Source organism: Pogoniulus pusillus, chromosome 3 (assembly GCF_015220805.1).
Source record: "Pogoniulus pusillus isolate bPogPus1 chromosome 3, bPogPus1.pri, whole genome shotgun sequence".
NCBI lineage: Eukaryota > Metazoa > Chordata > Aves > Piciformes > Lybiidae > Pogoniulus > Pogoniulus pusillus.
Genome location: NC_087266.1, coordinates 23,099,837 through 23,113,847, shown reverse-complemented (window position 1 = coordinate 23,113,847; position 14,011 = coordinate 23,099,837). Strand labels below are relative to the sequence as shown.

The 14,011-nt window shown below is 37.8% G+C and overlaps 1 protein-coding gene across 6 annotated transcripts in view; it reads right to left on the bottom strand.

Moving 5' to 3' along the window:
• The window catches only part of PAN3 (poly(A) specific ribonuclease subunit PAN3), an 85,931-nt gene that overhangs the window by 57,479 nt on the left and 14,441 nt on the right, over positions 1-14,011 (bottom strand). For all 6 annotated transcript variants that reach the window (XR_010308626.1, XM_064172521.1, XM_064172496.1 and 3 more), the window contains exons 3-5: positions 4,183-4,249; positions 2,405-2,475; positions 275-337 (exon numbers count right to left, since the gene is read on the bottom strand). Coding sequence is in view for 5 of the 6 variants with exons in the window: in XM_064172521.1 (XP_064028591.1) it covers positions 275-337; positions 2,405-2,475; positions 4,183-4,249 (201 nt within the window). In the remaining variant the exon portion in view is untranslated. The remainder of the gene's footprint in view (positions 1-274; positions 338-2,404; positions 2,476-4,182; positions 4,250-14,011) is intronic.

Genomic DNA, 14,011 nt, shown 5'->3' with positions numbered 1-14,011 from the left:
ACTTTATTGATAGCAAGTATTTACATCCACATAGCTTGCCCAGTGTTAAAGGGCTGCCAGGATAACACAATCAGCAATATTCAGAGAAAATAAAGACTAATAAAGTTAAGTTCCTTGCTTAGCACATCTATTACATGCTTTTACAGAAACTATTCACACTTTTTCACAACACAAACATGCAGCTTCTACACAGTTGCAAATAATTTAGTTCTAAATATTTTAAATACCACAATTCTAATTTGTAAAGGAGAGCAATTGTTCTTCATTCACTTACCAAGACTGTATTGTATCTGTCCTCCAAGTCAGTGATAAACGAAGGAAATGCTGGTTTTGCCAGCTAGTGCAGAAGAAAACAAACCTTAGCCCTGGGCTTCCAGCAAGAAAACGGAAAGATTTTTTTCAAGTAGTAGATGTTGTAAACACCCACACTTGAGTTAGTCATCAAGGCTCCCTTTACAGTCAATGAACAGAAGCACACACTTCTAGAAGTCAGTTTTCTTTTAAAGCAGGCATCAAGAACTGACATGATAAAGCACGAGGCTCAAGTGCTAAATAAACCCCAGTTACTGGGGCAGGAGGGAATCACCCAAGTTTTTAAACACCCAGCATTCAAATATTTAGGTCTTTGGAGGAAGTCATTAAGAAGCAATATCCACAACTACTTGCAGTGTTTTATCTGGTAGTAAAAGTCAGTCAGTTTCAAAAGTGCAGTTGATTTCTCATACCTTTAGCTATCAATTTTTAGCCACTGGCATCTAGTCTTTTCCAAAATACTTTTCTCAGTGTGACCTGAATGTTCCTTTAATCTGCTCATCTCTCTCTGCTGACTATAGAGGGAGCCTGGATGCCTAGATTTTAGAAAGCTCAAGTAATTTTAGACAAAAAACTTCCCTATTATTAGTATTATTTAACGACCTTTTCTACAAACATATATTACAAAATAGGAGAGAATTACCAATAAATTACTACTATGCAAGGCAAAAAGTAAGCCTCTTTCAATTAATGTCAGCTATGTCTGAAACATTACTTGGAAAAAATCCAAGTCAAACAGTACCACAGATAAACCTTTCTCCTGACACTACTTTAACAGCTTGTTTTGCAGATTTATTTTCTTGGGGGTGGAGAAGATCAAGTCAGAAAAGATTCTACACTAGCATTTGAGTTGTATGAGCTTTACATTCAAACATTAATTGGTTTGAAATTTGTATCATTTAATTTTTTTTTTAGAGACAGTGGTGATTCTGGCAACGCTTCTACATGATGGCTCTTTCACTTTCATATATGTGGTTTAAACATACTCACAAATGTGCACATATATCTGTGTTAACATAAACATGTATATAATTCTTGAAGACTATGCTAAAAAGGTATGTACACTTTTTTTCATTCCTTGGTAAGCAGATAAATAGATTCATAGCTACTTACATCCAACTTCCAGTCCACTATACTGGCATTAAGGAAAATGGCAATTTAAAGATTCCATGTAATCTGGATACATCATAACAAGAAATTAACACTCTAAACCAGCATTTCATTTCAAGGAATATCAGTCTGATGGGCCAACTATGATAATTATCTTTAAGATCAATCTTCACTTGCAGGAATAATACAGAGCTCCCAACTGGCCACACACAAACAAAGCTCTGTAAGAAGTCTCAAGCATGCTGATGTAGCTTGCTTTGAATACAATGCATTGTCACCTACAGAAAAGTTCAGGATCATGTGATCCTAATCATAAATGCAAAACATCATCAAAGAATGTAAATCTGATAACTAGATGAGACGAGGGCAATGACAATGTCCTTTTTGAAACTCTGGTATAGCCAAACTTTTCTCTCTTATTCCAGCCACTGCAGCTGTGTCTAATTGGAAAATACCACAGCCTAGGCTGATGCAGGTCAAAGGTGTTTGAAGGTGCTGTATAGTTCTGAGCAAAAGACTTCTCAATACCAATTACACAGGAAAAACAAAATCCCAAACTCTAGTTTACTCCATAATATCATAGAATGTCTCCAGGCTAAATGCATTTCAAACAGCAAAAGCTACTTTCATATCACACAAATAAATGGAGGAACGATCATCAGTGTATTCAGAACTTCTTGTCACGAAGGCTTGCATGTGGCCTCAATACAATGACTTGTTTCCAAATTCAATGGGCTATGTTTTAATTTTGATATTCAAAGCATTCTTAAAAACTGAGGTTTCTAAGAATGCAGCAATAGTCTCATCTGGTCTAGCAAAAAAAGTAGAAACAAGACCTTACTATCAGCAGCAACATATTGTAATAAATCCAGTAACATCAGAAGAATCATCTGTATTTGATCTAGCATTTCAAGTTATTCCAGATTTTCCTCTCTGTCAAGTCATACGCGAATGTACTACGTAATATTTAGTTATCACCTACCTTCCTCCTCTGAGACACACTGAGGGCAGCAAAGTCATTAAATAAGGATGAATTTGGTGAAGATAGTGGATCTATAAAACGAACGTACAACAACATGATATAGAACTTTCATATTAAAAAGAATTTTCACATTTTAAAACCTTATTTCCATGTGGAAAAATACTTCTGATAAAACCAAGTTTAGCAACCTTAAAAAATCCACAGTATTAAGTTCTGTGCAACTGCTCAATTGAAATTGTGCTCATTAGCAAATTTTAATAATTCTAACTGCTGTAGACACAATAGTGTCAGCTAAACAATGTCCATCTGACTTTTCAAAGCCTTCACCTCCAGTTATCTCAAATTAGTAATCTCATGTGTCTTACTTATGCCATCACTGGTTCTGCACAAATTTAAATCAGAACTAAGGGCAGCAAAAGTCTACGTCCTGTTAGCAGCTTTACGTTGCTTTTGTCTCTATGCATTGTTTCCAGACTTGAAGCACCAAAAACTAAACAATAGTCACAGCAACTTAAAACTCCCAACTGCATGGATACAGCTGTCAAGTTAGATGATTACTAGCGGTAAATGAGAGAGTTTCAATTAAACTTTCTTCAATGCTAATCAATAGTCCTTAAAATGGTAATTCTTCAAGTAACACACAGGTTGGTGGGGCAGGAGAAGTGGGGGAAGTAAAGGACATAAGAGAATTTAAACTTGTTCCAAAAGTCAGTCTGGGTTCTTTCCTTCACTTGCATCATCATGACTATTTGGCCTGTTAAGAGTCAAACTCTGACTGCATTTAAAACTGGAGACCTTTACTGTCATGAATATCTAATTGTTCAGAGGGTCAAAATAAAACAAAGTCAGAATTAATCACAAAACCTACTGGAAATTAACCAGGAGGAAGAACAGAAAAATCAAAACAAACAAAAATCCCAACCACGCAAACAAACCTACCTGAAAAACAAACCACCTTACAAGTTTTGACTCTCAAGCAAGTTCATTTTATAGTAGTTACTACCATGCTTTAAAAATTATAATCCTAGTAAGTACAGTTGATTCTATGATAAGGTAAAACATGACTGCTTTACAGAGCAATTTTCAGAGAAGTATGTTTTAAATGTACGCCTTTGCAATAAGGGAGTAGTACCCTCTTCTTTAGAGACCTTAGTTTGACAGCTACAGCTGAAATAACCTGCAATGATTCTGAAACGTGCATTAGAGTAGCTCAGTATATCCTCAACAATAAATTTGGTGAGTCTGTAGGCCTGTATTATAAGAGATATTTTGTTCAGCTGAAAATGATGCTCCCTATACCAGGGGAAAAAAAGAACATTTTAACAGGTAAAGTACAGCTTACAGGACAAACCTTAGTAGCTATTATAAACAATCAGTCATGTGATACATTTCACAAAAACTGTACATCCTATATTTAAGACTAAAACTCTGCACACTATTCCACACAATTTACTTGAAAAGTACACTAAAAAGAGATATTACTATGGAGCTTCATAAGCACTTTATTGTAGATACCCAAGGTAGGATTTTCTTTGAAGTAATCAATCTTTTTTTTTTTTAAGATTTTTTTTTTTGCCACTGAAGGCAATGCTGAAAATTCATCAGCTTAGCAGCACTTCAGTTTTGTTTTAAAACCAATATAATACTTTAAAAAAAAAAATCAGCTGCTTTTCAAATCAAATCAGAAGAGAAAAACCTGCCTTAAGTTGCGGTTTTGGAATGTGAACCTCTTACATTTTCAAACCTACTTCTATGTATCTTACTTTAGAAATACTTACCATGGCCTGCATACTGCTTGGCACTGTCATTGAGAAGGCTAGGAGAGCTGCTGCTATTTGTCATCCTCTGCAAAAATAAAAGACAACATTATAGATGTATAATAAAGCCATAAAAGACTAAGTGAGGCTACAGGAGATTATATTTAGAAAGTTTTAAGACTACAAAACCTCTGCTCATTCCCCATTTAGTCTCTCTCTAGGCAAACAGTGTTTTTCAGCTGACAAAAATGCTTAGGAAAATAAAGCATTTCACAAGAAAGCGATGTCAACAAAAATATGACTATATATTAAAACAAAACACTATCATCATTAATTTCTTCTGTCTTGGGAGGGTCTACCTAAATTAAGTTTCTCTTTCTGAACCTTGTCAAAATGTTAGATAAGCCAATTACTTATCTCATTCCTTCACACTGTACTCCTCCCTTTATGGTGAAACTCTTCCAACCAAAAATGATCAAGTTAGTACAGCATTCAAGACTTTCTTTTTTAAAACTGAAAGAACCTTTTGAGTCCTGTAAACAAAATAATGTGAGTCTTGTAAGCCAGTAGGACTCTGAAACCCTCTCAACATCTCCTAGCCTCCACCTGTTTTTCTGTCCTCTAGAGATATGGGCCGTTGTCAAGATGGACTAAGTGAGGCCATGCTACTCTAAGAGCTACTGCTACTTTTATACAGAAGTTTTAAAGTGTCTCTTCTTACTCTTATTCCTTTATTTGCCCAGTCTCCCAAGAGGAAGAAAAAGTGTGAGAAGCAAGGCAAGGTCAGGAAGTGTTCTCTATGACTGAGAGAGACATTCAATTTGTTACAATACTCCCTGGCATGCTTTTGGCCTACATCAACCACAAAACTCTGTCAATTTGCAGGCATTATTCAGCAGTGAAAAGGCTTGAGATCCCTTCAAACAGACAGTTTGCATGTAGTCCCTGCTTCACCAGGTGAGCATACACCAGCATTAACATCCCATTTTGTACCAGCTGGCCCTAAGCATAAAGGAAAGTTTACAGGCATATTCAATTTCATAGTGTGTACACAGATAAAGATTCAAAACTGGTCACTTGAACTGTTCTCTATGCTTACATTTTTCCAAGGCCAATCTCAGTGTTAGTGACAGAGGGTAAGAAGATTAACTACATCATACTTCAATGCCTTTTCAACTAATTCTTGCTCAGAAAGATCAATATTCAGAAGTAAACTCAGTAAGATCAAAGGAGAAGCAACAGAAACCGAAGTGTTAACCAGTATGGTGGAATTGCAAACCTACTCCAAATTCAAGTTTCTCAACATTTGCAGTTTTGATACTACCACTGACTTCATCACAAGCTGCAGTTTGTAATACTAGTATCTAAAAAACACATGATCATAAAAAGTAGTTCCTATATGGAAAGCAACTTGTAAAAGAAAAAAGAGGGAAAAAAAGCTTGCTACTAGGAAAGTGTCTTGAAAGTTTGGTTAAAAAAAAAAACAAAGAAGGTATTTCAGCAGCTATCTTTAAACATTACACTATCAATAACATGTTCCATCCCTCAATGCTTTACTCCCTCATGTATGCTTTTCATTATCTGCACTCCACTGCTACAGCAAGCTATCCACAACCATTCAAGCTTCTCTGATACAACTCTTCATTTACTACAAGTACAGTGCTATATGAAGCAGAAACACAGCACATGCAGATGTCCTAAGACAATGTGCAATACACATACACACGTAAAAAATATGTAAACCTTCTGCTTTTCCAAGACTTAAATGAAGAAAGCTATCTGCTATGGACTCTTTTCCTTATTTTGATGTGTTTCATGGCAGAGGCAGCTAGGGCTGTTCAGCCAGGGAGGACTCTGGGGTGACTCTGAAGAGAAGGACTTGGGGGTGCTAGTGGATGAGAAGTTCAACATGAGCCAGCAGTGTACACTTGTGTGCTAGTTTGAAGCAAGCTGGAATGTTTTGGTAAAAGAACTAGATAATGGGCCCAGAAAGCCAACCAGATCCCGGGCTGCATCAGGAGAAGCGTGGCCAGCAGGTCGAGGAAGGTGACTCTCTCCCTCTGCTCCACTTTGGTGAAACCCCACCTGGAGTACTGCACCCAGTTCTGAAACCCCTATTACAAGAGAGATTTGGACATACTGGAGCACATCCAGAGAAGGGCCACGGGGATGATCAGAGGGCTGCAGCACCTCTGCTATGAGGACAGACTGAAAGAGTTGGGGCTATTTAATCTGGGGAAGAGGAGGGTCCCAGGTGACCTTATTGTAGCCTTCTGGTTATCTGAAGGGGGCCTACAAAAAAGCTGGAGAGGGACTTTTTAGAGTCCCTACTTTAGGTAGGGACAAGACTAGGGGGAATGGAGCAAAGCTGGAGGTGGGTAGATTCAGACTGGACATGAGGAGGAAGTTCTTCACCATGAGAGTGGTGAGACCCTCGAATCGGTTGCCCAGGGAGGTGGTTGAGGCCTCATGCCTGGAGGTGTTTAAGGCCAGGGTGGATGAGGCTCTGGCCAGCCTGGTCTAGGGTAGGGTGTCCCTGCCCATGGCAGGGGGGTTGGAACTAGATGATCCTTGTGGTCCCTTCCAACCCTGGTTCTACATTTCTATGACTTTATAACACCTGAAGGAAACCTACAGGAAGGCTAGAGAGAGACTTTTCATAAGGGTGTCTAGTAATAGGACAAGGAGGAATGGTTTTAAACTGAGGGAGAATAGACTTAGACCAGATCTCAGGAAGGAGTTCTTCAGTAAAAGGGTGGTGAGACTCTGGAATAGGTTGCCCACAGAGGTTGTAGAAGGAGGTGTTCATGGCCAGGCTGGATGAGGTCTTGAGCAACCAAGTGTAGTTGAGAGGCATCCCTGCCCATGGTTGGGAGGTTGGAGTAGACAATCTCTAAGGTCCATTCCAATCTAAGCCACTCCACCAGTCTATTGTTCCTAAATATAGTGAACGGACACAATGTAACTCTCACAGAGGTCTGTGATAAACAATTCATTCTGTACACAAAGACGGTGTATCTAGTGAAACAATATTTACTTATCACTACAAAACAAGGTAACATTTTGGGAGACCCACACAAAGCTAATAATCTTGCCCAAAATCAGGGATGTTCACCTTTCTGTCTACCATCAGCTAAATAAGAGTACATCAAAACAAGTAAGTTCTGAGTTACAGTAGCATAACTAACTTCCTGACTAAGCAATTAAATAAAGTTAAATTATTTTCCACAAATATCTGAAAAGTATCCCCATTATGTATCTTCTCTTGGCATCTGATATAATCACATCAATCCTGATATAAGAGAAAGTGTAGCCTAGAAAAGAGGAGGCTCAGGGGTGACCTCATTGCTGTCTACAACTACCTGAAGGGAGGATGCAGCCAGGTGGGGGTTGGTCTCTTCTCACAGGCAACCAGCAACAGAACAAGGAGAAACAGTCTCAAGTTGTGCCAGGGGAAGTATAGGCTGGATGTTAGGAGGAAGTTCTTCACAGAGAGAGTGACTGGCATTGGAATGGGCTGCCCAGGGAGGTGGTTGAGTCGCCATCCCTGGTGGTGTTCAAGAAAACACTGGATGAGGCACTCAGTGCCATGGTCTAGTTGACTGGATAGAGCTGGGGGATAGGTTGGACTGGATGATCTTGGAGGTCTCTTCCAACCTGGTTGATTCTATGATTCTATGAAAGTGTCTTAGAAACAAATTTCTTCAATGGAACCTTTTGAATTTGCACCAAATTTGTCCAGGTATAAATACTGTCAATGTCTACTTGTAACACTCAGATTTTCATAATAACTGTAATGTAAAAGGTAATGATCTGCCAGGACAGGAAAAAAATATGATATTCAGATCTGTGCTGGTAACAAAATATATCTCAAACATGGAACCAAGCACTTTTATGCTATTAATATTCTACTTCAAGTACAGGAGTTAAACAATCAATAGTCTTGCAATGTGAATGTGTAACTGTGATAATGAAAATCAGTGCTGATATGATCTCTAAAAAACATAGTACACACAAGCCAGATTGCAACAGCACAGGTTCTTCAGAATTCTGAAAGTACGGTACAAAGTCTACAAATATCAACTGTGCTTTTTACAAAGCTAAGGTGCAAATGTGTTTTACACAAACCAGAGTTCTGACAAACCAAAGCTTCTCTCACCAATTTGTGCAGCTCTTGCCTTAACTGTTTATCAAGGGCACCTTGAATGAGATTAAAAGCCTCCACCAGTTCAACAAACTTTTCATTTGGCTCACTTATGCACAAGCTTCTTACCTTAATATTATTCATAGAAGACCTGCATGTAAGTACAGGATTTCTATGACACACAAATGTATTTACAGGTTATTCCTGTATCTGATTTTTACTAAATTAAGCTGAAAATATCTTGAAAGAAAAAAAATAAAACAGAAAAATAAAAACACACCACCAAAAACCTAAAACCACACACACCACAGAAACACAAAAACTAAGCAAGTATTATTTGCTATTTGTGTTTTCTGGATGGCAGTCTTGCTTTTAAATGAAACTTCTCAACCTCTTCTAAAAGTGTTAAACTATTTTTCATACAAACTCGATTTCAAGAAGAGCACAGTCATAAGGAGCTCAAGACCAAAGGATAAAAGCTCCAGAAACATCAGAATTATCATTAATAAGAGAAGACAGCAAATAATTTATTCACATTCAGCAAGCTAGGCAAGGCAAGCACACACACAAGAGCTTCAGACTGTTCTAGTGCATCATTACTTTCACCACAGGAAAAGTAATACAGAAAGACAACTCTGTCATAACCAAGCACTACACCAACGTCACTTGGTTCCCTTTGCTGCCAGTTGCTGTGATTAATGAAGGTACTTTAAACACCAGTTAAAATTCAATTAGGTTGACTGGCATACATCCTACCCCCCTCTCTTTGAGGGAATTAATAAGTTGTTCTGTTCACATCTTAAAAGAAAGCTACTGAGCAACTAAAATGTCACATTCATTCCCCTCCAAGGCTTTAACCTGAAGCTTCAGCTTATCTTCCTCTGATGAACCTTCAGTACCACCAACAAAATATTCTTTAATTTCACAGAAAAAAGCATTTTTTCAGACTATTCCACTAATACCTGAATATTCAAGCAATTAAGCTACAAAATGGGAATATGTTCATTCAGAAGATTCTAATCCTCTTAGAAAAAGACTGTGTGAAAAATGAAACTTTTGTCCAAGTGAATCATTATCTCGCCTAGACATAACAGCCTATTGTGTACTAATGTTTCCTACTCAGAATCACTGCAAGGTCAAGGCCTCTAAAAAAAAAGTATTATTTTCACATAGACTTTAGGACAACACTGGCAGCAGATCAACAGCATCACTGTAAAAATAATTTCCATATCAGGATGCTATTTTAATAATAGTTGAGGATTAGATACTTCTCAGCTACTCATAACACTGAGGTGGGAAGGGACCGCTAGAGGCTGAGTGGTTCAATCCTCCTTCTTTAGCAGGAATATCTAATGCCAGTTGCCCAGGCTCACGTCCCGACAGCCTCTGAGTATCTCCAAGGAAAAAGACTACACCATTTCCCTCAGCAGCCTGTGTCAGCACTCAGTCACCTCTTAGCAACACTTCACCTAATACAGCCAAGGACAACTATTCACTTTCTTTTCCATAACTCCTTGGTGCAGTATTGCTAGGAAGAAGCGTTACAAGAAATATTGCCATCTTCTGAAGGAAGATCACCTTGCCTTCACCCTTCAACATTAGTAGGGAAATCCAAAATTAATATGTGCAATTAATAAGGCAAGTCGACTTTGCTTTCATCTCTCTACAATAAAGCATGCAGTTAAAAATTTCTTATCAAGACAGAGGATGAATAAAGCTTTACTGCACACAACTACATCTAATTTTACACAGCTTGTGTTATGAGATGTATCTTAAGACTTATCCATCGTTTATCTTACCATGCATCTTAAGACTTATGCACCATTTTACCCCCCAAAATATATAAAAGATAACTAGTTCACTGTCTCTATTCCCACACTAACTGAAAGAAAATAAGCACTTTCCTGTGCTAAATGTGTCACCTCAAAATACGTTGTTGTAGGGCAGTTATTCTCTTCACTTTAATATCATTATACTGGAAATGCATTTCAGAGTACTTCTTTATAATTTTAAGAATGTTGATTGGACTGTAAAAGAATTTATCCCACAAAAAAAACAAGATTGTCACTGCCAGACAAATCAATGTTTAGTTGTCAGATTGCAGGATCTACAGAGGGTGCTATCTTTTGCTTTCCTTTCTGAATAATCCAAAGCCTTCCTTTGGCAGTGAGCATATTTGGCACCATCTACAGTATGTCCCACTCAACTGTTTGAACTAAAGCAACTGGATTTCTTCAGAAAGCATTATATAAACAACTGCACAATTTTACATTTAAAATAGCATGCCTGTAGTTCCACTCAGTTCTTAACAGTTAAAAATGGAAGACATTTACAAACTTGTGTGCTGCAAGGAAAGTTTTATTACTCGACTGTTGGCAGATGCAGCAATGGGAACAAAGGTCTTTATGTTTATTCAGCTGCAAGACTTTGAAGTGAGCATGGTCTCTACGTCTTAAGCTTTTCAAGAATGCTTAGCATATCAACATTAGCATGGCAAAAGCAAGCAATACCAATTCTTCTCCATTTCTTGGCCTTGCCAGCTTTAACACTGAAGAGTGTTACCCCATTTTTTAATTTTGATTACAGTGATTAACTGAGATATGTTTTTTACTTTCTACATAACCTGCAGTCCAGATGGAACCTCACACCATCAAAATAAAACAGATTTCTGTGAAGCAACATGCACAAAAACATCTACTGTTTTCTGCTCTTACAACAAATTTCTCAATTCTAATACAATACTAGAAGTTTCAACATGAAAATACTCCTCTGTTATAATATCCTTTTAACATCCCAACATATTACTAAAGCTCCTTCCTGCACAACCTGTATCTTTGAGCAAGCTATGAGCTAGCCAAGGGGCAGCACTGATGCCAGAGGAACACAGATAACCAGCCAGCCAAGTGGCACATGCAGAGCAACTGAGCAAACAGCCAAGCATCAGAGGCATCCTGGCCAGCTTCTGCCTCCTCACTGCTGTGAAAGCCAAAAGCAATGAGCTGCTTCTTGAACCACACCTCTGACTGTCTCTTGGCAGCTGCTGCTACACCAAAAAGAAAAAGAACAGCTTCAAGGACAGCATGCAGCCTGTGGGCCATGTGTTGTGCAGGTCTGCTCTGCTATTCGTTAGAGAAGGGGAAAACAAATTAAAAGCTTTGATAAGATGGAAGGCAGTACTGCTAATGTAGCATGTATGAATGCACATGCAGATTCTGGGAAGAAAAGACACATGAAACTAAACTGTATTACAAGGAAAATGCCTACCAGTAAGGACAGGAGACTATTAATCAATAGAAAACTAGTTAGCAACAACAAAAGAGGCCAATAGGGAACAATGAAAGGTTAATAAGTAAGAGCAAAGACCTCTGAGGTACGAGTGGAAGGATGAGGCAAAGAGGTAATTTTATGAAAGGAAAATAATTAGAGCCATAGCTATTCCAAAAATCCTGCATCTTCCAAACTATACGAAAGATCTTCACTCTTATTTTCCCACTGCAAAGTGAACATCTTCATCACTAATTTTATCTCAGTGAGATGTTCTAGGTCTCATAAAAACCTCTTCAATACATAGATGAAATCTCAAAGTCAGAAATACCCGTTATGCAGAAATGCTAACCACTAATCACCCCCCCACTATTCAAGATCAAGGAAGCATGTCCCCGCCTCAATTTGTCATGATACAATCCAATTTTACTTTCCTGCCTTTTGCTGCCTACTTACTATCATAAAACAGATTATGCACTGTGCACAAAAACATGATTGCAAAATTTGGTTATAGTTTTGCTTGAGGCAATTTGGCTCCATTACATGTGTGTTATGATAACCTCAATATACACAATCACATATTCTTTTCAACAAACCTCAGTTTTACTTGCTGCAGATGACAAATACATTCTGGATATTAATTAGGAACAGTCAAGAAGACTCATCTATTGAATCCCTGATGATTATGTTGAAAGGTATGTAGTGAATAAAGCACAGACTGCAGAAAGATTATCTCATGGTAAAAGAAAATGAGCATTATCCAGAAGAGGTTGACTCTCTGATGTTTGCTACATTGAGGCCAGTTAAGCAACTTGAATGAAGCTTTCTACAGGTGATCATTAACTTCATTCCTCACCTTCCAGCTGTATAGGTTAGTTTCACAAACTGGGGTCTCGTTTGTCAGAACTGTTGGGTGGATTTTTTTAACTGCCATCAATTTTCTTCCTGTGTCTCTATAGAGATGCAGATTACTCCTTTCGTTCATTAGGAAAGCATCCCTCACAGTTGAATGGAATAATCACAAGTCACACGAAAAAAAACATGCTGCCAAATAGAAGTCTTCATAAGAAGGATGTGAAAAGTAAGCAGAAGGCATAGAACAATAAGATGAACACTTGAATGTTCGTTAAGCAAGCACCACATAGCTTGTCTCCTGAGTAAGCCTCATTAGCAATTTTTCTAAATGAAAAGATTAATACAACGTTATGAGGAACATATCCCAATATTTGGCCTCAGGGTGGCATCGACAACCTAAATTTAACAATTCTTACATCTAACTGTATCATACTAGTGGTTTTCTATCAGTGTGTTTCTTTGTATCCTTATGTCATTTTCCAGTTTCACAAAACAGAGAAAGTTTTCTCACTGCATCACTGATGCATCTCTGAAAGACACAGGTCCACCCAAGGTGACTAAGTAACTCATAGATGGAACTAACATTTTAATCTGCAAAAGCAAAACTGAGAAATAAGATATCTCATGTTTCATCAATGGCAGAACATTACATTTTCAGTGTATTTAGTTTGAAGGATTTGGAGAGAAAGAGGAACATGGGTTGTTTTTTTTTTTTTTTTACTCTGCCCAAATTTTTCATTATACCAATTTGTTTCCTTGTCTAAATTTCTGCATATTTCAATTATGTAATTCCAATCTCCACTCGGTCAGTGTTCCATCAATGTTTCCTCTCTGCCTCAGATCCTTTACTCAGCCTTTCCAGTTTCCTTATTCACTTATCTTCAGCTCAGTTTCTCTAAGCGCACAACATAACTCTTCTCCCTTCTAATGCACTTCTGCTCCAATTAACACAGATGTCTCATTAAATACAGATCCACTTTCATGCTACTTCAGACTGAAGTGGAAAATAAAAGGAAAGACGGAAACAAAGCATATCAGCACTCCTACTTAGTTCAGGTAAGGCCTAGATTAGGCCAGAGCTGTATCTGCAAGAATGCACTCAAGCTGGAATATGTCAATGTGGACTACATCTTTGAAAACTTAGTTAACATCTAGAAAGTCTCCAGTGGGTCTATATACACCAGTTTTACAAAGGTTTAATCAAGTGACAAAATCTGGGCAAATTTTCAGAAAGAGTGCAAAAGGTCTATCCTTGAGACAACCCCAATCTATTAGACTTAAAGTCTGTGTTCCAAACCATAACACATTAGTAGTATTTAAAGTAGGAGTCATTAATATTTTTCCCTCACCTTGTTCTATAAAGGGCTGAATGATACAGAAAGCTACATTCTAAGCTAAACTTTGTCAGCATGCACTTAATTTAGCAGCTGAAACACAATCAGAACAGACAGCATTGCCAGCTTTACCTATGCAAACAAGAAGCTGAATTACATGATCCAAAGGAGGAAAAAAATCAATATAAGAACGCTTTAAAAAATGTCGTTTAATGCCTGTAAGCACTTTCTCAGCACTAATTAAATTCCTCTT